Source organism: Meleagris gallopavo, chromosome 3 (assembly GCF_905368555.1).
Source record: "Meleagris gallopavo chromosome 3, MGAL_WU_HG_1.1, whole genome shotgun sequence".
NCBI lineage: Eukaryota > Metazoa > Chordata > Aves > Galliformes > Phasianidae > Meleagris > Meleagris gallopavo.
The window spans coordinates 19,865,275-19,890,402 of NC_139406.1; the positions used below are offsets into that span (position 1 = coordinate 19,865,275).

A 25,128-nucleotide genomic window follows, 5' to 3' on the forward strand; every position below is an offset into this window, starting at 1 on the left:
AGAAATAATGCTAAAGAAATATGATCTTAAATTTCAAGATGATGTTTATCCTGTCCTGCATAACATAGCTGGGATTGATATCTCCTCGATGGTCAGCATCTGTTTTATTATTTAGATATCTTGTATTTTCACAGTCTCATTCATTCAAGTATTTTATAGTTTCTAGTCCTGTAATATCTTTGAACTATGAAGATGTTACAATTCCGTGGCACTCAAGCAAAAGAAGGAAGCAATGTTGTCACTGTCTTACAGACAGGAAAAATGATGAAGAAAGAAACTAATTAATTTGCCTGTCATACAGATAGAATTGAAACCTGAGATCAGCTTCATAATTCCTATGCTAATGATAAACCACTTGTCCTCTTTTGTGGCTAATTTGAGTTTAAATGGCTTAAGTAGATGGCCTGAGTGACTTGTTCACTGTCACAAGCACACACATCACTACTATGCTCACAGGACTCAAAATGATTTGATTTTCAGGCAAGGGGCAAACAAGACAAAACCAGAAAAGATTAAAGTAAACTTTGTGAAGTGCTTTTGGACCGCTTTTTTTTTTTTTTTTTTAATCCTTGTAAACATCAAGCATTACGAGTCTTTATACAAGAATCCAAAGCTGTACACAATCTTTTAGCAGTCTTCCTTTTTATACGTGAGTAGTTACACAGATACCAGTGTAATCCAGCATGAAAAAGAAGCAAATACATAACGAGAAAGTAGCTCTATCTTTTGCTATAGTAATTTTATTTTCATATTTGATTATTGCCAACCATTTATGTAAGGAGACATTCTACCTTGCTACAATAGTTAGCAGAATAGATATGCCTACACCTTTCAAGGAATCACAGAAGATAAGTTGCAAACTATCAATGAGAAATAAATGCAAAGACTATGTGTATATTCGTGTATACTTCCAAAGCATGCTGCACTGATTAATACCTTCCGTGTACGTGATGCATGAATTTTGAATACATTCATTCTTGTATAGAGTTCTAAGAAGAAATGAACAACTGTCTGTGCCTGTACTTTCACAACGGAATTAAACTCTAATACGTCTGCAGAATATATTGTAGACTCCTGCCATTCCATTCAGCTGTAGCTTAGGACAAATGCACAGAACCTGAAGGAAAGCCTGGATTACTTTGTGGTAGTTACCGTGCTTTCTACATGGGTACTGCTAGCAGGGAGGTTTAAGATTTGTAGGTTTGATTTCTGCAAGCAACTGTAAACATGATCTCCTCAGGACTTAGTTCATCTCTGTCCATAATCAGAGATGTGGTCTTACTTTCCATTGATCAAAACAGCCTCTTAGTACTTTTTTGTTTCCTGCTAGTTCAGAGGAACCAGTTCAAATGTGGGCAAATGATTGAGATTTCTTCTGGCTCTTTGGGCATCTGAAGAATCCCTGTCCTGTTCCCAGCTGCTAGACCAAGACCAATCCACATTCATACTGCACAAAGCTTTTTTACAGAGACCTTCTTTGTGTGCTTGCGGTGACTTGAAAATGACTGAGCATTCAAAGAGCATGAAAACTGGTAGTCAGATTTCTGTATAAATTAGATATGTTCACAGGAAAGAGCTAAAAATATTGTGAGATTTAGATAGTGTTTTTGTGTGTCTTTTTTTAAAGTTCAAGCTGAGTTTTTAGGATTGTCGGTTTATTCACTATATGTAAGCAAGTAAAGCATGCTTTTACTTACAGCTGTTGTTATTTAACTAGGAAATCATTTTGACCTTTTGGCTTTGGCAGAGATTCCTTGAAAATACTCAATTTAGTAGTTTCTAAGAACAAGAAAGAAATCATGTAAAATTTTAACAGTGCTACAATGTATTTCTTGGTGATGAGTTGCAGTATATTGTTGACCTGCTAAAAGACTTTCTCTGCTGTTGATTATAAACAATAGATGTGCAAATGTTTATATGAATTATGGTTAGTGGTTAGCACAAACAATATAAATAGGCCATTTACTCGTGGAGATTCAAGAAAACTCTTCTTGTTCTTAGACAAGACCCCGTGCTGTCATTCCTACACCACCATGCTTCAGGCATAGATTTCTTCAATAATTAACTGTTTCTCTGTAGTCACTGTCTCTCTTTAAAATTACAAGGGATAAGTACATTATCTTTTTGACTCACCAGCTAAACTGTTTTTATGTATCTATTACCATCAGAGGTGCCTAAACATAAAATAAAAGGCAATTTTATCTGCTTTGAATTGAATTTATATTATCTTTCTGTCAGACACTGAGCTTGCAGATAATCTTGTATATAAAATATTTACAGTGACTAAATTATATCAGCTAGGAAATATGATTATCTGCATTAGAAAGACAATGAACAGACAGTGGTATGTACAATTTTTGTCATTTATTTTGCACAAAGTATTTACTACTTGCAAATATTTATGCAATTAAGTAAATGTGACATAGCTTAATAATCTAACCATGAGTTGAATCCTATTTCTATATATTTCACTGCTAAATTTTCCATTGACTCTCTGGTTTTCAGCATTTATTTTTTCTTTATTTCATTTTTTCTCACTGTTCTCCATCTACTAAATACACTACTTACCTCCTTAATAACTTGAAGATGTGAACAGTGGATAAATAATATTGATTTTTTTCTGTATTCCATTGTTGAAAACAGAATTCAGTTTTAATTCTTGGAAGTGTTTACCAAAGAATCCATGAAAATTGATCTGAGAAAAGTTCGCACCTATAATTGCAGGTGTAACTTCAAATTCTGTAAGTCATGCTCTGACAAAACATAATCATGTTGATTGATTCTTTACTCCATGAGCAATAATAGATCAAAGTCTGGTACAAAATGATAAACTTTCTTCTGTTTTCTCCCGCATACAAATCAGAAATGAATGTAACGCAAGGATTTTTAGAAGTCACCGTACTGGTATAAAAAAAATATTATAACATCTCATAGACACTGGAGATAAACAAACATAAATAACATTCTTTAATTCTTTTCTCCTAAAAATTATTTATAGGTAACCCATTGTTAACCAGCAAAGTCAACGTTATAATAAACGTCCTGGATGTCAATGAGTTTCCTCCTGAAATTTCAGTTCCATATGAGACATCTGTATGTGAAAATGCCAAACCAGGACAGGTATTTCAAATTACTATTTTGCCTTTCCTTTTCTCATTGTTTATAGCCATGAAAAATCATGGGTTTCAAAAATGACATCATGTTTGGAATTATTTTGCAAATAAAAGGCATTATAAGTATTCATCTTTTGGAATTCTGCTTTTTGACATTTACTTATGGTCCTTTTATTTTATGATCTCTGATTATATGGACCACAGTCACTTGGTATTGTGTAGGGAACAGCTATGACAGGAGAAAAAAGCTCTTAATTTTACACATTCAAATAGAGCAGTAAAATTACGGTCAAGGAAGTAAACACAACAGGCTGGGTTATACATTTCTCTGTGTCCTATCCACAGAAAAAGAACCCACAATGCCAAAGTCAGTCCTCCTGAAAGCTTGCTTTTATAAACAGTTTCAAACATATACACAGCATGGAAAAACTTCTACAGATATAGAATGTTGTCCAAGACTTGTAAATTTGCCTGTACAATTATGAGGTAACTATCAGCCATGGAAGGAACATATGCAGCCTGTTTTGTCATTAGTAAATTCTCTTTATATGTATGTAATTTGTAATCAGCCTATGTGATGCTTTTTTTTCTGATATATCTGTGACTTCATATAATATTCCTCTCTTTTTCACTTTTTTATATTTTGCATGTTCCAGTTACTTGTCAGAAAACTTAAATTAGCTTCTTGTTTAATAGACAAGCCATTAGTTTTTCCTCCAGACACTAATAATAGAGAAGGTGATCTTTTACTGGGAAGGTGGAGATAGACAGTAAATTGGCAACAATTATAAATATTTTGTTACGTAAATAATTGCCAAAAAAATTTTGGCACAAAAATCTACATCAGTGGAAATCCTACTATGAGGTATCCTAACTGCATTGTCCTCATCTAAAATCTCGTAGATCCCCATCTACTCTGAGACTCAAAAGTTCATGTACTAATACTCCATCATGCCTAGATGGTGCAGACCTTAAAAACCTCTCCACTTCATCTGAAGATGTAAAATCAGGGTGCAGTACTGGCATGTACTAGTCCTAGCAGTAATATTAGAAGTAACTGATAAAGTGAACTGTCTCTAATTAATTAACTTACTTGCAAACAATCACTAGCGTTTTGATAAAAGGACAACTATTTGATGCTTCTTTTATTGCTATAGGGGAAATTCTTCTGATTTTCTTTCTATATGTCAAAACAAGACCTTCTGGGATATCATGAGATATCTAGGGACTGTAGCATTCAGACTCCTTACCTCCACCGTCCAACCCATTTAGAGGGATGAGAGTAATCCATAAGGATTGCCCTTCACTTGTTTCACTTTTCATTTTAACAAAACTATGTCTTTTAGAAATCTTTAGTGAACTGACTTCAAAATTAATCTTAATCTGGTTTCAGGTAATACAGACTGTCACTGCCACAGACAAAGATTTGTCACCAGCTGGGCAAAGGTTTTCCTTCAGACTGTCACCTGAGGCTTCCAACAAACCAAATTTCACAGTCCATGACTACAGAAGTAAGTTGCTTACCCATATATCTCTTTCAGAAAGCAGGCTGTGATTATAATGACCATTATGATTAATTTGTATTCCAGGCATGCCCATAGAAATTTTATTTTATACATTTCTAATTGTTAATTATCTAGAACAGAAATTAATATAAATTCAGGTCTTACACCTCCTCCCATTTTTAGGGGCCAGAAATTGTCAGAACACAAAAGACTGGGATTTTCTTGCAGGCCTGCAAGAACACTGCTACATGTTTTATTACTTCCTTCTATCATTCAGTTTATCAGGAAGAACTCATATATCAATACAGATTTATCTTTAAACAAAGCACTAATGCCACCTTGTTTAAATAATTCTACTTTTCAAACTGATTTCAAAACATGCAGCTATCACTCTTTCTGAAAGACACATAGTCCTATAGGAGAATTAGTTCTAAATATGAACTGTGCTTCTGCAATATAATATCCTACAACACTGAATAATTTGTGGATTTACATGATTAACTTCATTGATTTTTCCCCCACCTTTTTGTCACTACAGACAATATTATGTTTATTTTTCATTTGAAGCTTCCACTTAATGGTAAAAATCTAAACTCAGAACTTTTTTGTTACTTATTTTCCCTAATTTTCCTTTTGGTAGAGAAATCTTTTACTCCAATTGACAGTCTATATTTTTATATAGAAATCAACAACCAGTATCAACTTTGCAATATTACTTATGCTGCACTATGTTTCTTGATCATGTGGTACCTCCTCTGATCATATGACTGAAAATGCAACAACTATAATTGAGGTAATGTGTCTGATATAATGAATAATGGTAAAAGCTATCAAACTTACTGTAAAGGCATTGCAACTAATCAGGTCCTTTATGAGATAAGGAGAGCTTCATGCTTATGTTTGCAAAGATCATGGAGTAGATCCTCCTGGAAGCTATATTAAGAACGTATGAGAAGAGAAGGTGATCCATGGCTTCACCAAGGGTAAATTGTGCCTGACCAATCTCATGGCCTTCTAAGGCAGAGTGGAGGGTGGAGGCATCAATGGCCAAGGGAAGGACAAATTATATTTGTCTATTTGTGCTTGTGCAAGGCCTTTGACAAAGTCCCACACTACATTCTTATCTCTAAATTGGAAATATATGAATTTGAAGGGTGGATTAATCAGTGGATAAAGAACTCACTAGTGAATTCCGTTAAGGTGCATCATAGATAACTATCTTACAAGTGAGCAGAGAATTTCACTTAATAATTTGTAAATACAGTATGTAATGAAAACATAATAATTCATAAAATTGCAGATATGAATAATATTAACTTATTAAATCAAAAATGTGTACTTTTTAGCATTTTTTCAGAGGCCATTCAAGTACTTATCTTGAGACAGATTTCAGAGAATATGAAGGACAGCCTTGTAAAGGAATGAAAGCCTCTTCTATTCTTGGATGATTAGATCATTATTCTTCTGAAGTACTTAGCCTAAACAGTTTGACTTCAACATCTATTACTCTCTGTAATGAAAATGCTGTAGCATTTCAACATCTAACTATAGTTATGAGGAGCAAGATTTAAATGTTTTGCATCATTTGTCCCATTAGACCTAATGGTGAAGATTGCTTCGTCTTAATAATGCAGTGCAATTCCTATTTTCCATTCTCTGCTTAGCTATCTGTAGTACTTCCTTGGAAAACTCAGCACAATTTGCTATCTTCTGCTCTTTGTTTGGTAAGAACAGAGCATCATTTTTTTGCTACTTCAAGTATACCTCTAAAAAACATAAATGTCGTAATTTTTGAGTTCGAGATTGTTAGTATCGAGGTACTTTGTGAGAGGAATTTTGGCCTTATTTGAGGAATTGATTTTGTTTATCACATTACACTTAATGCGTTTACAAGTAAATATGTGTACTAACATTTTTAAACACACCAAGAAGTCTAATAAGCAATGCTGTTCTATAATGATAAAATCATGGGTGTTGTGAAATAACACTGGATGTAATGTGTATGTAGTGCATCTGAGGAGACCTGATAATGGGGGATATAATACAGAAGGGATAGACTCTTTATCAGGATCTGATAGGACGAGGGGAAATGGTTTCAAACTAAAGTAGGGGAGATTTATATTGAATAAAAGGAAGAAAAAAAAATTTAAGATGAGAGTAGTGAAGCACTAGAATGTGTTGCCCTTGGAGGTGGTGGCTACCTTGTCCCTGGAGACATTCAAAGTCAGGCTTTGAGCACCGTGATCTAGCTGTAGGTGTTTCTATTCATTGCAGAGGACTTGGACTATATGACCTTTAATGGTCCTTTGCCAATTCAAATAATTCTATGATTCTAGAACAACCTTTTTCAGGCCTTGTACTCCCCAGAATACAACTTACTGTGAAGATAAGCAAGAGAGAAACTCAGTGTGCTAACTAGAGACTCTATTAAAATAGACCGAAGAACCAGAAGCTTGTAAAATGAAGGTGGATTAATTTTTATGCAGTGCAGACGATGAAGCAAAGGAAGAATAAGCTGAAGATGGAAGTTGGCTAGATTAAAACAATTTTGAAATACTTTGATTTTTCAGAGCTAATTGTCACTGAACTTGATATGTCTGTATGCCCATTTGACAAAATAATGACATCTGAAATAAACATTCAGTCAGCCAAATGCTCTCTGAATTGTAGCCATTTGTAATGTACATCAAAAATGATTTTGGATATTTAAGTTTCTTTTCTTATTGTCCTTATTCAGAACTGCATAACTGTTGAATTCAGGGGCCTTATTTCTTCCACATACTGTAAACCTCCAAGAAGGGATAAAATTTATAACATAGACAGCAAATAATCTCCTCAAAAGATATAATAAAGTGTATGAATGAGATGGAAAAATGGTTACTGCTGCAGGCTACCTTCATTCAAATCTGACAGCTAATTGATTGCCTGTTAATTTTATTTTCTTTTTGTTTTCAATGTAATTCTTTTAATCTGCACATCATTTCCTTGCTGCTCTGTTTGATTCAGAAAAGTTGTGATAACTGACTAGCTACTGAGAAGAAATGACAAAATATAATTTCTAGGAGCTCTGAACTCATTTGTGACTAATTGATGGAAAATGTACTGATTATAGTTCATTACAGTTCATTTCTGTACTCTTAATAGGGCAAGAAGGTCGAAGGGGTTTTGTATTTTGCCCAAGCATCTTACTTTCTTTTTTCAAAAGAAATTGAATGATTTAATGGAGTCTTGATCTAAATCCACGTGCAATTAGAGTCATTTGGAACATAGTCCTGGGCTGGAAATTATATATTGTTTGATTCTCTGCAAAAAGGAAATCCCTTAGCTACACCAATCAGAATACAATTCCTTTTGTAATGGTAAGACAAGACAAATACATAAGAGCACGTCATTCACCGAGTTTCAGAAATGAAACAGCTTCCAGTAGTAAAGTTGACACAAACATCAAGGGCAAATTATGTGCACAATAAAAATCCTATAATGTCTCTCATGTTTTACAGACAACACAGCTGGGATTGAAACCAGGAGAAATGGCTACAGCAGGAGGCAGCAAGAGCTGTACTTTCTTCCAGTGGTAATAGAAGATAGCAGTTACCCTGTCCAGAGCAGTACAAACACAATGACTATCCGGGTTTGCAGGTGTGATTCTGATGGTACCATCCTGTCCTGCAATGTGGAAGCAATCTTCTTGCCAGTAGGCCTCAGTACAGGAGCATTGATTGCAATCCTGTTGTGTATTGTTATACTTCTAGGTTAGTTCTCATTATACTATTTCAAGTACATTATTATGACTCGTGTTAATTAAATTTGTGTTCCCATTAGCTTAAACAAATGTTTTAAAAAACCACTGAAAATGTGTGGATGTTCTTGAAAACTTGCGTACTTCTGACTTTCTAGAAAAGCATTGCAAAATACTGACCAGAAATGTGAATCTGCTAACACCTACATGTTTTTTATTGCATGAAAAGATAAGCTTTCAGTGGAACTTGAGCTGCAATGTTTGTCTGAAACTCTTTCAATGAACTACTTTTCTTGAAAAACTTCGATTTCTTAAAATTTCTAAAGTAGACAAGCCCTACTGACAGTAATAGCAGTAAAAACTTAGTAAAGGCCTTTGTTTAACTTTTAAAACCAGTTTGAGAAAAGGAGTGGTGAAGTGAAAGAGGAGAAAATGATTGTAATGCAGACTGTGACTGGCTAGATCACTGTAGAACTTAACAGAAACATATTCATTTCAGGCAGGCATGGATTCCATTACACCGCATCATCATTTGGATCTATACTACATTTAAATAACATATTGTTTATAGCATACCCAAGGCAGTCCATACCCATCTGCATCCTAATACAGTATGTCTTTAATGAACTAGTAATGAATTAAATCCAACTTTGTAACTTACACAGGTTCATTGTGAGCAGCTTAGTACAAACTAATTCTTAGATATGCTAGTCTATGCCCCTTCTCGATGCTAGGGGGCTGCCTAAATCTCATACTAATTGTGTAGATCTGTTGGGCAAACAAGAAGAGCTGAGACACTGAATATAATGTATGCATACCTATTTGCATTTGAATGAATATAGTACTTTATAGCTTAAGCAAAGTACTACAGACTTAGAATTGCATTCGGAGTTTCTGAATAGTAGTGGGTAAAATTTAGAATTTTTATTCTGTCTAAAATATTTTTGTTGTGAGAAATACGTTTCAAATCAAAATGAGAATGTTCATACTTAAAAAGATTTAAAAAATATACTAAAAAAAAAGCCTTATGACAGTTTACCAGGTAAACCCTGTAAATAGTCAAGAATGAGATTCAGCTTTCAAAAAAAATCTACTGTGAATAATAATTTCAGCAATTCAGCGTGAAGAGATCATAGAATCATAGAATGGCTTCAGTTGGAAGGGACCTAAAAGATCATCTTTGATGATCTTTAAGCACTATGTCAGGCTGCCCGGGGCCCCATCCAACCCAGCCTTGAACGTCTCCAGGGATGAGGCATCCACAGCTTCCCTGGTCAGCCTGTTCCAACACACCTCACTCTCAGTGAAAAATTTTCCCTAACATTTAATCTAATTCTCTTGCCTTCTAGTTTATACTGTTCCCCCTTGTCCTATCACTATCTGCCCATGTAAAAAGTCTGTTTTCCTTCTGTTTGTAAGCTCCTTTTAAGTACTGGAAGGCTGCAATGAAATGTCTCTGAAGCCTTCTCCTCCAGGCTGAAGAACCACAGCTCCCTCAGCCTCTCTTCATGGGAAAGGTTCTCCAGTCCTCTTCTTTATGGTCCTTCTTTAGACCTGCTTCAACAGCTCTGCATCTTTCTTATGCTGGATGCCCCAGATTTGGCTGAAGTACTCCAGATGGGGCCTTACGAAGGCAGAACAGAGGAGTACAATCCCCTCTCTCTCTCTGCTGGTCACCCCTCTCTTTTTTTCTTTTTTTTTTTTTTTTTTCCAAATGGCAAATGCACTCTATTGGCATATGTGAAGCATTTCACTGACCAGGACAAATTACGAGTCAATTAGAACTCCATTTTAAGCCAGGATTCTCAGGTTATCTAGTCTCTCTAATACAGAGCAAAGTGCCTAGAACTTCTAAACACATAGATGTAATAAAATCTTTTAGGCTGTTACCCTTGTGATCAGTTTGTATGATGTGAACTATGAAGAACCTGAACTAGAGAAGCTGACAGTTCTAATCCATTGATTATTTAGACTACCGAAGTTTCTGGGTAAATGTAAATATTTGAAGTCTGATTTTCCCCCTAAATTTGCTAGGTAATGATGTGGGCCTTCGAGAAAACTGTGTTTATGTTTCTCTAATGGTTTCTAGAAACAAATAAAAAATTTATTTAAAAAACTCAGTGTATTCAGTCAAATGCAATTATGTCAAAAAACTCATCAACTCTGACTCTGATGGATGCTCTCAACGTGTATGACACTAATGAAAATATTTTAATTCCTACTTCCCAGACTAAATTACTGAGATTATGTTAGAAAAAGAGGCTTTGGTCTTTTAATATCTCCCTACATTCCAATCAATCTAGTAATACTACCTAGAAAAACTAATGTATATATGTGTGTGTGTGTGACTGTGTAACAGTGATGTGTATGACATAAGAGAATGGAATTTATCTTATATCGTTTTTTTTTCTGTAATAATAGTAAATTGATAAATCTTAAAGTTCCTTCAGGATTTTCATTATTGCTGACAAGCTGGTTTCACTCAACCTTTAAAGCTGTACTTGAAGTCAGTCTTTCTGAGCTCACTTCCACATAAGAAACAGTCAATATATTAGCATCAGGAGTTATTCTATGTTACGCACACTGGACCATGAATTTGAAATCATTGCAACTCTGTTCTTTATTATATTACTTCACAAATAGTGCTTAGAACCCTAAAATTTTTACCAAAGGCAGTTAGGAAATTAAAACAGACAAACAAACAAACAAACAAAAAAAACAGTTTACTACTACCAGGTTTCTCATTGCCCAAACTATTGGCAATAAAACCACACCGCAAAACAATTTCCTTTGACTACAAAATCACAGTTGGAAGGCACTTCTGGAGATTAACTAGCCCAGACTCCTTGCAGGGCCTTTTAGAGAATGACTGCTTTCAGTTGAGGATTCACTATAACTGAGGATAGATGCAACACTACTTCTCTGAGAAACATGATCCAGTGCTTAAACATTATGACAGTAAAAAACTCATATTTTAATGGAATTTCCTGTATTTCAGCTTTTGCCCAGAATCACAGAATCACAGAATCACAGAATTGTAGGGGTTGGAAGGGACCTCTAGAGATCATCGAGACCAACCCCCCTGCCAAAGCAGGTTCCCTACACCAGGTCGCACAGGTAGGCGTCCAGGCGAGACTTGAATATCTCCAGAGAAGGAGACTCCACAACCTCCCTGGGCAGCCTGTTCCAGTGCTCCGTCACCCTCACCGTGAAGAAGTTCTTACGCACATTCGTGCGAAACTTCCTATGCTGCAGCTTATGTCCGTTTCCCCTCGTCCTGTCTCCACGTACCACTGAAAAGAGACTGGCCTCACCACTATGGCCGCCACACCTCAGATATTTATAAACCTGGATCAGGTCCCCTCTCAGTCTTCTTTTCTCAAGGCTAAACAGACCCAGTTTACTTAGCCTTTCTTCATAGGGGAGATGCTCCAGGCCGTTCACCATCTTTGTGGCCCTCCGCTGGACTCTTTCCAAGAGATCCCTGTCTTTTTTGTACTGGGGAGCCCAGAACTGGACACAGTACTCCAGATGAGGCCTTACCAGGGCAGAGTAGAGGGGGAGGATCACCTCCCTCGACCTGCTGGACACGCTCTTCTTAATGCACCCCAGAATGCCATTGGCCTTTTTGGCCACGAGGGCACACTGCTGGCTCATGGCCAACCTGTCGTCCACCAGGACGCCCAGGTCCCTCTCTGCAGAGCTCCTCTCCAGCAGCTCATCCCCCAGCCTGTATTGGTGCATGCAATTATTCCTCCCTAGGTGTAAGACCCTACACTTGCTTGTGTTGAACCTCATCCGGTTTCTTACTGCCCAGCTCTCCAGCCTGTCCAGGTCTCGCTGAATGGCAGCACAGCCTTCAGGCGTGTCAGCCAATCCTCCCAACTTCGTATCATCAGCAAACTTGCTGAGGGTGGCCACTATCCCCTCATCAAGGTCATTGATGAAGATGTTGAACAAGACCGGACCCAGCACAGACCCCTGGGGGACACCACTGGTTACAGGTCTCCAGCCAGACTCTGCACCACCAACGACGACCCTCTGCGCTCTGCCAGTCAGCCAGTTCTCAACCCACCTCACTGTCCACTCGTCTATCCCACACTTCCTCAGCTTTGTTATAAGGATGTCGTGGGAGACAGTATCAAACGCCTTTCTAAAATCAAGGTAGATTACATCTACCGCTCTTCCCCCATCCACCCAGCATGTGACAGCATCATAGAAGGCCACCAAGTTGGTCGAGCACGACCTCCCCTTGGTGAACCCATGCTGACTACTCCTGATAACCTCCTTTTCTCCCAGTTGTCTGGAGATGGTATCCAGCACAAGCTGTTCCATCACCTTTCCAGGGACGGAGGTGAGGCTGACAGCCCTATAATTACCCGGATCTTCCTTCTTGCCCTTTTTGAAGACCGGAGTGACATTGGCTATCCTCCAGTCTTCAGGGACCTCCCCTGTTGTCCAGGACCTCTCAAAAATGATGGAGAGCGGTTCGGCAATGACCTCCGCCAGCTCCCTCAGCACACGTGGATGCACCCCATCAGGTCCCATGGACTTGTGGACCTTAGTACTGCCTAGGCGCTCACGCACGTCCTCTTTCCTGACTAAAGGGAATTCTCCCATTCCCCAGACCCTCTCACTAACCTCCAGGGTGTGGGATTCCTGCAGGGGAGCCTTTTCACTGAAGACAGAAGTAAAGAAGGCATTCAGTATCTCTGCCTTCTCAGCATCCCCCGTTACGAGGACCCCCCTCACTTAGTAAGGGGCCCACATTCTCCCTAGTTTTCCTTTTGCTATTAACATACTTGAAGAAGCCTTTTTTATTATCCTTTATCACTTTAGCTAGATTCAATTCCAGACGGGCTTTAGCCTTCCTCGTTGCATCCCTGCAGGCCCTGACTACATTCCTATATTCTTCCCAAGTGATCAGACCCTTTTTCCACATTTCAGGGACCTTCTTCTTTCCTTTGAGCTTGCGCATGAGCTCCTTGCTCATCTACAAAGGTCTCCTGCCACCTTTTCCCGATTTCTTGCTCACAGGGACGCACCGATCCTGAGCTTGGAAGAAGAGCTGTTTAAATGCTGACCAGCTCTCAGAGGCCCCCTTACCTTCTAACACCCGAGCCCACGGGATAGCTCCAAGTAGGTCCCGGAAGAGATCGAAGTTGGCTCTCCTAAAGTCCAGGGTAGCAATCCTACTTATTGCTTTGCTTCTTCCGCTCAGGATCTTGAACTCCACCATCTCATGATCACTACAACCCAAACTGCCCCCTACCTTTACTTCCTTTTCCTCTTCCATCAAGAATAAATTTTTCTGGCTCCAAGCTTTCTCTCTGGTTTCAGGGATCTCTGTGTTATGAATAAAGACAGAGGCAAAGAAACCGTTCAGCCCCATTTGCTTCTCCTGGTATCCTTTGGCATCAGCTTCCCTGTTCCATTCATCATGAAGAACACATTTTTCCTTCTTGTTATTTAAATACTTGCACAAGACCTTTGTGTCCCTCTTAAGAGTAGATGGGCTTTGGCTTGCTTAACCCTACCCCTGCAAGTTCAGGCATACTTGTCCTGGCTTATCTGTTTCTGCTTCTGTTGTTATATAATTCTTTTTTAGTTGGCAGATACTCAGTCGTCCACACAGACTTCCTCCTGCCTTTGCTTGATTTCCTGCTCATCAAGATGGAACACTGTTGAGCTTGGAAGAGGTGATAGCTGAAAACCAACCAGCTCTACGGGACTCTTTTACCCTGTAGAAACATATTACGTATCACGTCATTCTTCAAAATTCAGTGAGGCAAAAAAATATACTCTATAAATAACTGAACTTAGACTTTTTTTGTCCATCTCAGAAATTTCTATTTGTTTGTTTGTTTGTGTATTTATTTTTCTCTTCAACACTGCTTTGTTGTGATTGTTGTTGTTTTGGTTTTCTATTCATTTTGTTTTCTCGCCAGGGTAAGTTTAGGCTTGCCAGGGTAAGTTTAGGTTGGATATCAGGAAAAACTTCTTTACAGAAAGGGTAGCTAAGCACTGGAATAGGCTCCCAAGGGAGGTGGTTGAGTCACCATTCCTGAATGTGTTTAAAAACCATTTGGATGTGGTGGATGTATTTAGCGGAGGTTGTTTAGTTAGGGTAGTATGGTTAGACTTGATGATCTTTTTAAGGTCTTTTCCAACCTGAGCAATTCTATGATTCTATGATTCTATAATGTCAAAAATTGGAAATTTTTCTCTATTAAGCTATGGAACACATTTAAAAAAGAATCTCATCTCTCTCTCTATCTGAACTGAAAGTTCTATCTATCCCTACTTTTTGCATAAAGCAAGACAGTAAGGAAATTGTTACTTCCTTCACAGCAAGCACTAAAGAAAGTTAGATTCATATATCAAACAGCAGATGACTTTTTATTGGATAGAGCACTGCTATTTTTATGATAATAGCAGGAGTCTATCTTCTAAGTAAAAAAATCCTTTTGATTTCTTGCAGCTCTCAAAGGAATTATAATGATATATCATCAGAGTACCAAATTATTTCTATGCATGTCTTAACTTCAGTTTTTCTGTCATTGCAGTCATTGTAGTACTATATGTAGCACTACGGAGGCAAAAGAAAAAGGACACCCTGATGACCTCTAAAGAAGACATCAGAGATAATGTTATCCATTATGATGATGAAGGAGGTGGAGAAGAGGATACCCAAGCTTTCGACATTGGTGCTCTGAGGAATCCCAAAGCGATTGAAGATAACAAAATGCGCAGGGACATAAAACCAGACACCTTGCGTTTTCCACGTCAGAGAGCACCAGTGGAAGACAACACAGACATAAGAGATTTCATTAATCAAAGGCTGCAGGAAAATGATGTTGATCCAACTGCACCCCCTTATGACTCCTTGGCAACCTATGCTTATGAAGGAAATGGGTCTGTTGCAGAGTCCCTCAGCTCTATAGAATCCCTTACTACAGAGGCAGACCAGGATTACGACTATCTGAGTGACTGGGGACCTCGTTTTAAGATCTTGGCAGACATGTTTGGAGAAGAAGAAAGTTATAACCCTGATAAAGTCACTTAAGAACAAATACAACAGTGAAATAAAAAGAAAAGTAAACCAACAACAAATAAAAAAGATAAACCTAAGCTTTATAATAGGACAGGATTCCTTTGATTACAAAAGACAGCAATTGTTTCCAGCAAGTTACTACATTTATCATACTGTCAGTTTTTGTTTGATCTGCAAAGAAGAGATAAATCCTGTAATATACACAGTTTTTTGTTGTTCTTATTTTGTTACTCTGGAATTACACTGAGACATGCTCAGGCCTACAAGGTACAGTTTACTGACTGACTTAGAAAGAAGATAGCTTTCTGGCATCATGGTGGAAGAGTGGTAGCTTTTTCGTAATTCCACTAAAGTGCCTATTGAAACTTTTATCATTTAAGTGGTAAAGAGTCTGCTGTGATGCTGTTACAAAACTGAGTGGCGAATTGGACATGAACTTTATGAGAAGAAGCAATAGCAACATGCTGACTTCTTATAGAACAAAAATGGAGTTATCTTCCCGGAGTTATCATTATACCTAATGATTAAAACTAAGAGGGATGTACATTGTGTTTGGGGGTTATATTTGTGGGTTTTTTTAAAGAAGAAAACACTATGTCAAGACATTACATTTCTTCTTCCAAAATTTCACTGAAAATTGAAATTTAAAATGCTATTGCTGACTCTGAAGATGTAAAGCCAAAATTAAAAAGGAAAAGATTTTAGCATACATTAATGAATATTTAAAAGTTCGTGAAAATATTTCATTTTTTTCCAGAATAATAAAAGATGAAAGCAGCTACTCCTTTACATGAAGGAAATTTCCCTTTTTTAAAATGTGACTACTATTAGAAAATTAAATAGATTTTTTTTTTTGTTTTTGTTTGTTTGTTTGTTTGTTTGTTTAGGAATATTGTTGTATTTTTAGTACCAAGTCATTTTTTTTGCCCTTGTAATTATCATTGAAGTAGTACATGTAAACAACTCCACATCAATTTTCTTTGCAACTAGTTTGTTCATCTTTGGGTACTGTAGAAATACATACTACAGAGATAATTATTTTTCAACCAATCACCTGCTATATACCATTATATTTTAGTGTCAGACCCTTATTAAAAATTGGAATCCTTATTATGTAATTTTGTTCTTCATAAAATCATAGAACGGTTTGAATTGTAAGGGACCTTAAAATCACCTAGCTTCACCCTGTCTGACATTGGCAGCGACCCCTTCCACTACTGTCTGCTATGAAGACCAATCCAATCTGCTCTTGAACACTTATAGGAATGGGGCATTCTCTGGGCAAGTTTTTTGTGCCTCACCGTCCTCATATTAATAATTTCTTCCTAATGTGTACTCTATTTTTTTGTTGTTGTTCAAAATCATGACACTTCCTAATGAAATCTATTCCTTGACAAAATATTGACAGAACAAAAACATAAGATAGTATATTTCTCCACTCTTTATGTTCATACCCATTCGTAAGATTAGCTGTGCAAATAACAGAATTACACATATTTGCAAGGCAGTATGCCATGGAAGAGCACTTGTAAACTATTTCATGTAATTCTTTTTTTCTGATGATTTAAGGAATACACATTTTGTAAGGCAATGGTTTATAGCCCCTGAAGTGCATATATCCTTATATTCTCCTTCTAAAATCTCTGCCATACTGTACAATATGCTCAAGCTCTACTCATGATTACTGGCAGCAGCAAAGTGAACGTAAGTCTTTCAGGTCTACAACTTAGTTTTTGTGCCTGAAGAATTAATAGCTACTAGATACACTTAGATCACATACCTGATTAACATACCCAAAGTACCCTCTACTCTCGTCGAAATGAAAACGTATTACAAAGTTGTATAAATGACTCTTCCAATAAGACTTTATAATGAATATTGCTTAAATAAATTTAGAGTTATATGGTAAAATTGGACAGGGTTGCATTAAAATCACTGTCAGTGTAGATTATACCAGCAGAGAGCTGAGGTGTAATGCAGCGCACAGTAACAGAAAATGTTTTGTATTGGTGGGCTTGTGTTTTTCTTTTTCATTATTAGTCAAGGTAGCTTATGTTACTTGGATGACAAACGAAGGCAACAAAAGCTCTCACCAAGTATGAGGGAATCAGATGGATTAATAAGGCCAATTTACTACCATAACAATTTTAGTTTCAAAGCTGCTGTTTTTAATTTTTGTGCATGATAGCATATCAAGATCAACTACTGCAGAGTAGACCTCAAACAGAATTCTTAAAAAGATGTTTACAAATGTGTAATCTTAAGGTCAAGTTTTTCTCTTTGTAACTCTATTGGTCCTTTACAAGTATTATGCAAGTAAAATCAATGAAAGTGATACTGAGTGAACACGAGGGCTCTCAGAGGGCTCAGAGCATTTGCTCTGAGCAGGACAGTCTGTACAGGAACATAGCATCTAAAATGCACAGAAAATGTGATTTAATCATACTATTACACAAAATTCAGATACAACAGCACTTGCTTTATGCTGAATTAGTGACAAATTGAATATCAAATGCATATTTTTGACATTCAAGAGCTTTGTAATTGAGATGTTTCAATCACATAATTAATAAGCCTCCAGGAAGATTTAAAAAAAAAAAAAAGTTATATAATTACTGATGCAATTATGCTATAAAATCTTAATTAAAATCTAAGACTTTTTTCAAAGGGTGATCAATCAATTTTAAATTAAAGAGGGGTTTTTTTCTTTTTTTTTTTTTTTTTTGTAAACATCTCTATGAAACTAAGGAAAATCTTCACTTTATATTCACACATAATCTGGGACCCAATGAATTTGTGTTTTATTCCATCTTCTATCACTCTCTTTCTAAAAGATGCATGCCAGATTTTAAGACTTTGTTTTTTAAAAGATAATTAAACAGATAAGAAGTTTATAAGATTTAAATAAGATATCTGAGATGACATGAAGTCAGTGGGACTAAGGAACCCCAGTGCATTTGTGAATTGTACTAGGCATGTACTTTTGTTTTTAAGCACTGTATCTTTGAAAAATCCCTAGAAAAACTTGTATAATCCATATCTCACAGTGGATGTTTGTCTTTCTCTGGACTGTGGATAGAGCCATAAAATCTCATGTTGTATCAGTGACAGAAAACTGCTTACAAAAAAGTTTAAAAGGCACTGAAGTGGTAGACTCAAGAAAAATGCTAATTACCAAACATAAGATACTGGTGCACAAACATTCTTAAATGTCTGAACAGTGCCCCCCTCAAAACATAAAACATTCTGTAAAATGCCTTCAAGTAATCTAGCTTGTAAGATTATATTGTGGACATACAGAACTGAAGACAAATTTATAACAATCCTTTGAAGAAATTTTATGTAGGAAAAAGCCTTTTGTGTCCTGAAAACATCATGAGTTAAGACGATTCAGACCATTTCATAAAACATAAAATAATATTAATACATGGATTTAAGAGTGCTACCTCACAAATCTGAAAATACTGTTATTCTTGAAATGCAGATTTACAATATTGTGAGATAACAAAGATTTGGAAAGCAATGACAGTAGACAATATCTGTGGCACAAAGGTCTGTTTGAGTATTTTATACTTTCAAAATTTTTACTCATACAAATTTTATGTTTGCTCCGAATTTTGCTGTTTGAAAATAAGATCAGTTGATGAGGATTTACTTTGAGTTAAGAATGCAAAGTTCATTATTGTGGAGCAAAGAACAATAAATGATTCAAAATATTACTGATAATATTATTCTAGACAATACTTTGCAAATGTTTTTGCCTTAACAATAAGATGTCAATTTCCAGATAAATATAACTGATCTTTCACAGAATTAAAAAATACCATTTAGCCAATGCAATACTTATTTTAAATTTCTCTCCACTACCATTATGAAAGAGTTCTTATGACTGTGTTGTATTAAATAAAAAAATGCTATTAAGTGAATACAGAAAGAAAATACAATAATATTTTGGGTTACCGGCATTTCATATGACATTAATGACTGTTTTATTTGCTGAGATTTGGAGATTTGAGCTTGTAAATTATTTACTGTTGTCTTTTATTTATTATTTTTTTTTTGAATCATTATTAACATTCCAATTCTGTGTGTATAGAAATATTTTTGAGCTTTACTAAACTTCATAAAACAAATAATGAAATGACCCCTAAAATAACCCTATGGAAGTGACATTAACTGTAAATGAAAATCAAACTTTATATTAAACCCTACCAAACTTTCTCATAATGGCAAATTTATAACAACCTGATTCCTTTTCTCTTCTTATTTAAATCAAGACAGAGCAGGAGAAACAGTTGCTATTTTCAGCAAAATTAAGATAAGCTGTTGGTTGTTGCTGATTGTTGTTTGTTTGTTGTTGTTGATATTCTGTTTGCTTCAATTGTAAACCTCCTCTGCATAACTGCAATGAAAAACACCTTTGGAAAAAAAAAAATAATAATAATTGTGGAGTTTACAAAAATCTATGTGAAAAGAGTACATGATTTATTAAGGCAAAACTGGAAAATGTAGCCAGCATGCTCCATAGGAAATGTTAGGCTTGAAATCAAGGCACTCTGCATACTGCCTTTGTCCGTGCTAATGCTGAGACATTCATAGGCACGTCTGCACTGAAAACATGTATATATTAATTATATTAATTATTATTTATGATATTTTATTGAAAAAATGATACAAAATTATGTCAGTCTATTTGAGCAACTCTAGGCACAGGAACAGGAACTACACTTTCAACAAGAGATATGATTTTTAAAAACACATGGATTTCCTCAAGCATGGCTTTAAAGTTTCTAAATTTAAATATGACACAGAGGACAAACAAATGTGAGGAAAAGACACCAAAACAAATGTGATATAGAATAAGAAAAATCGTCCTTTTTTTTTTTTTTTAAATATCAGTCAACATATTTTGAATTAATTTCCACGAAAAATAGAAAAAACTAACAGAAAATTAAAGAATATTCCTTAACTAGTCAATAAAATCCTATTTTCTAAACATGTATTTCTTTCATAAAACCTACGTTTCCTAAATTTTGGAGTTAGGCTAGTACATTCAGAAAAATAAAGGAAATAATTTTAGTCATCTGGATCTGGTGGCATCTAATTTCACTTATATGGTTTGTTGATTTTTTTCCCTCAGTCACAGTCATTTTTGTTATAGAAAAGTAAGGCTGAAAACAAGAAGAAACACAATGCATTCAATCACATTTTATAACATTTTCATTCTAGACTGTTAAGTTTTAAAATCAAATGTTGAGCATTTTTAACAAATATTGAAAACTGATTTCAAAGCATCTCAAGAAATCCAAAGAAATTGTTTTATCATTACTTTGCTTCCATAAAGACTCAGAAGGAGATTACTTGGTTTGCTAAGATGGTGCAAAAACATTCTATGGTGGACATAGCCTCTGTCCAAAGTATAACTATACTGCCCTGTGAAAATGTGGTGAAAGAATAAGAAGGAATTTAGCAATACTTCATTGTTCTTGCTGGTTTAAAGCCTTGGTTAGCACCACAAAGCAGTTTTTCACCACCTACTTCCTCACTAGCCAGGAGCAATACCTCTTACATCCAAAAATACATAGGTGTCTAAGCCAGCGTAACTGACTGGAAAATCTTATACAACTAAGAAACTATGCAAACAGGTTGGGATACAAACACAGATCCCAGACTAAGTTATAGCTAGATTTAGTTCCACTTCAGGAGCTATGGTTAAGTTTATTTTGCATGCTCCTTTCTGAAATAATCTCCATTTTTACAGAAAATCTGACAGTGGATACTTCAGATACCAAAGCTTTTGATCTATGGTCACAAATATATCATTATTTCTATTGGAAATGCCCACTAGTATCCTGAATTAGTATTATATTCTGTTCTGAAATGTAAGTGAGATTACTTGTGCTCATTACTCTCGGTCACTTAAGGGAACTTTCCCAGATGTAGGCTACAGCAATTAATTTCTTGTCTGACCACTAGACCACTAGTTCACACTATTGTGAAAAATCTATTGAAGCACCCAAAATAGATCTGCTATCGTTACAAACCTTGTTGCACTTTGCTTGGAGTTTTATTTTTTTTCCTCTTGCATCTTCCTTTGATTAAATTATCCTTATCCAAACCTGTGAGTCTTTTTTAACATCATATTTTCTCCTTTCCCTCCTCCCTTGGGGAGGTGGAGGAAGAGAACAGTGGTGGTGAAGTTTAGTTGGCCATTGGCATGAAAGCATCACAGTGATGAAGACAAATCATGATGTCAAATATGGCTGGATGAGAAATACAACAAGCAATGTGGTGCCAGACCTTAGTACTGATATTACTGATACTATTAACCTTAGCAGTATCAGCAGCATCTTAAGAGGACATGGATTAGCACACAAATGCCTCAGACTGGCCTACAAAAAAAAAAAAAAAAAAAAAAAAAAGTTCTGGAGAGAAATTACTGCCAGGTAAACTGCTGAAGATGGAGCTGTAGAAGCTGCAGCCTTGCAGCATGTAACTTAGACCTGGCAAGAAATTGCAATATCAGGACAGATTTCTTCAGTTACAGCCATCCTAAACAGCTCAGCAAGGATCTGCAGCAACTGAATGAATTCAAGTAATTTCATTTTTCCTAGCATAATCCTACAGGTGAAAAGATGATGCCCATTTGTCACCATGGTCCTTGTAGCTGCTCTCTGTATGGAACAATCTTCCCAGCAAGAATCTTCAAAGAAGACAAGCCAGATATGAATAATACAGATACTCTAATTTGCTCCAGCACTGCCAGGTTAATGACTTACTTTAAAAAAAGTTTATATTTTCACTTGTACGTGCAACTGCAGAATATAAGTTCCTGCTACAAGGATTTAGTTCCCTGAGCAGATAAGGAGAACTCATTCCCTCCCAAAGAACTCATACTCTCCTAAAGCAGAAGAACTAGTAGAATGAAAATAAAAATAAACAAACAACCAAAAACAAAACAAAACAAAAAACAACACACTGCTATCTCCTTGAAGGACTGAGAATTCTGATTATGGGCTTTGGGAGTTAGTAGGTATGGTAAAGGGACTGGAAAGAAGAGAGAGATATACTATTCATCTCTATGTGCTCTATTGGAGTATTGGCATTATAGTCACTTGACAAACGGTTTATATTGGCACTAATATGAAAAATATAATGTGTATCACTATAATAGCAGAAGACAAAAAATTATAATAATATTTTATAATATTATAATAATTATATTATATATATGTTATGTATAATATTATAATAATTATAACAATATTTAAAATTATAATAATATTATACTTAAAATTAATAATCATTTTTTTCTTTTATGTAACCTATAATCAAATTTAATTCCTAGAAGAGCTCAGATTCTGCTACTACAAATAGTTCAGGTAATGTTCTTATTGGTCATCAGTGTAGTTACAGAAGACAGAATTATGCTAGTTGATGACTACCAAGTGAAGAAGCATGAAACATGGGAATTTCACCAGCTTTCTAACAAAGCCTGTGTAACACTGCTGGCATATCAATATGCACAGCTTCCAGGTTTTAGAATGTTCATTTACAACAAAATCTTTCTGTTTTAGAGGAATCTAACTTCTAATTTTGATGTAAATTTTGACTCATTTATTGTGTTTAGCTGTGAAATTGTATGTTAAAGAGGTCTGCAGGCCATTCACGCTTATTTCTCTAAATTTTATTCAATTATTTTCACATTTACCCTCTAAAAGGTATAAATACTAGAAGTAAACATACAGAAGCCCAAAATCCACGCTCTTTCAATCAAAGATACATTTATTCTGGAAAGGCATTAGGTTCTCTTGGGTCAATTTACATAAATTTTCTATTTGTAGAACTTACTGAGAATTGAGACAATAAAAACTACAGTGTCTGGATGTTTGTAGTCAATACCACAGAAAAAAAAAAAAAAAAACACGTGAATGTGAACAGAAAGCTTACTAATGAAAAGAAGAAATAATACTAAGCAGCAGTGCAATTTTATATACTCTCCATCTTAGAATCAAAGGAGAATTTTTTTATATATAACATGATTCAGTTCCCGTCAGCCATACTGCGAAGAAAGCAAGAATCTAAAGGATTTACTAATCTGTTTGGGGATCACAAGTTAATGTTGGAAATGCCTTTTGAAAATCAATTAATCATCCTCATAGTGAGAGACTGTTCATAATCCGTATATGGCATTTCTAAAATATATATAGGAAAGGAAAAATGGAAGAATAGAAGGGAAAGAAAGAGTGAAAGAAAAAAAAGTGGAAAAATAAGAAACCCAATCTGACATATTTAGTTGTGTCAATGGCTCATGCAACATTCTTAGAACTCTGGTCTTTGCTGTCCTGGTAGATTAAGGAGTCCTCTCAAGCAGCTAGAAAAGAGGTCTTGGTTTGTTGAAGCAGTAGTATACTTCTGTTACAATACATTCAAATTTGCAGTATCTAGTGGGGTTTCAGTTTAACAGGTACTCCTTAATAAGTAAATAATAGCAGGCGATATTAGAGATTTCTATCTGACCTATTAATTCTTTCAGTTTTATTAAGATAAATATTTGTTTTACGTAATATGCATGCCTGCTTATTTCCTATGTGTTTTCATCATAAAAATAATGTTGTATGTAGCAAATTAACCCTAAAGTAGTAATTTAACTTCTATGACTAGAATTTACTAGTATATTAAGACGTAAGTTCCCAAAATGGCGATTTAACTTCAACCAGTTTTTAAAAACTTATTAATAGATCACAGACACAAAGACTGAAATTTATTGTTACCTTATTTTCAATAATAGAATTCCCTTGAACTTAGAAGAGTCAATATTTTATTTTAAATCAGACTAAAATTTAATAAGAATTAATACTACCAGTGCTATATTTACTCTGCTCATGGCTGAGGGGTTGGGCAAATGATCTTAAAGGTTCCAGCCATTTTATGAGTGTATGATTCTAAATTCTATAGAAGTACAATTTCTTAAGCTGTTCACCTTGTAGCTCTCTCATATTTCATATTAAGTACTTGCTACGCTGTCTGCCAGAGTTCACTGACTCACACCAGCTGTTCCCTCCATTCCTCTCAACAAAGTAAAGATTTTCCAGCACTATTTTTTGCTGTAGTCAGTTATGTACTTACTTGTCTTGAGCTTTTCAAATGCTGTTATGCAAGAGGAGTGTTGTTCAGAAAATACACATATGTTTTAAAAAGCATGGTATCAGGCTTTATGGAGTTTTTCTAGATGTATAATCGGTAGTCCTACACTAGCCTCACAGATAATGGTGCTTTTTATAATGAAGTCACTTGAGTTTCCTCAAACTCAACAGAAACAACAATGTCACAGCTTAGCAATTATGTATCAGTTAAAGAGCAATCAACAGGCTCTGAGATCTTTTCAAAATTACCAGACTGGAAAGAGTGACTTGAATCCCACCAAAGCAGCACCACAGGATGCATATTAACATTGCTGAGGGCTCTGTGCACTTCACAAGCATACCTACATTAATAGCAAGTACCTGACAGTAGCCCTCCACGATTCCTCTATTTAGTATAATGTTTCTCCTTCTAAGCGATCATGACTTTATTAAGAGTAGTGGACTGAATTCAACTATGACAAAAGACGGCTGATCACTCCAAGTCAGTAACAGTTATGACTGCTCATTTATAAGCTGAATTGTCAGGGAAGTCTCAACAAAAAAGAAATTTTGTAGTGATGGTTAAAGAAGA

At 35.7% G+C, this 25,128-nt stretch overlaps 1 protein-coding gene across 1 annotated transcript in view; it reads left to right on the forward strand.

Annotated features, from left to right (window-relative positions):
- The window catches only part of CDH12 (cadherin 12), a 152,722-nt gene extending 131,264 nt beyond the window's left edge, over positions 1-21,458 (forward strand). Inside the window, exons 8-11 of the mRNA XM_085220392.1 lie at positions 2,999-3,120; positions 4,507-4,624; positions 8,119-8,370; positions 14,924-21,458. Coding sequence (XP_085076518.1) covers positions 2,999-3,120; positions 4,507-4,624; positions 8,119-8,370; positions 14,924-15,423 — 992 coding nt within the window. The 3' untranslated portion in view covers positions 15,424-21,458. The remainder of the gene's footprint in view (positions 1-2,998; positions 3,121-4,506; positions 4,625-8,118; positions 8,371-14,923) is intronic.
- The last annotated feature ends 3,670 nt before the right edge of the window (positions 21,459-25,128 follow it).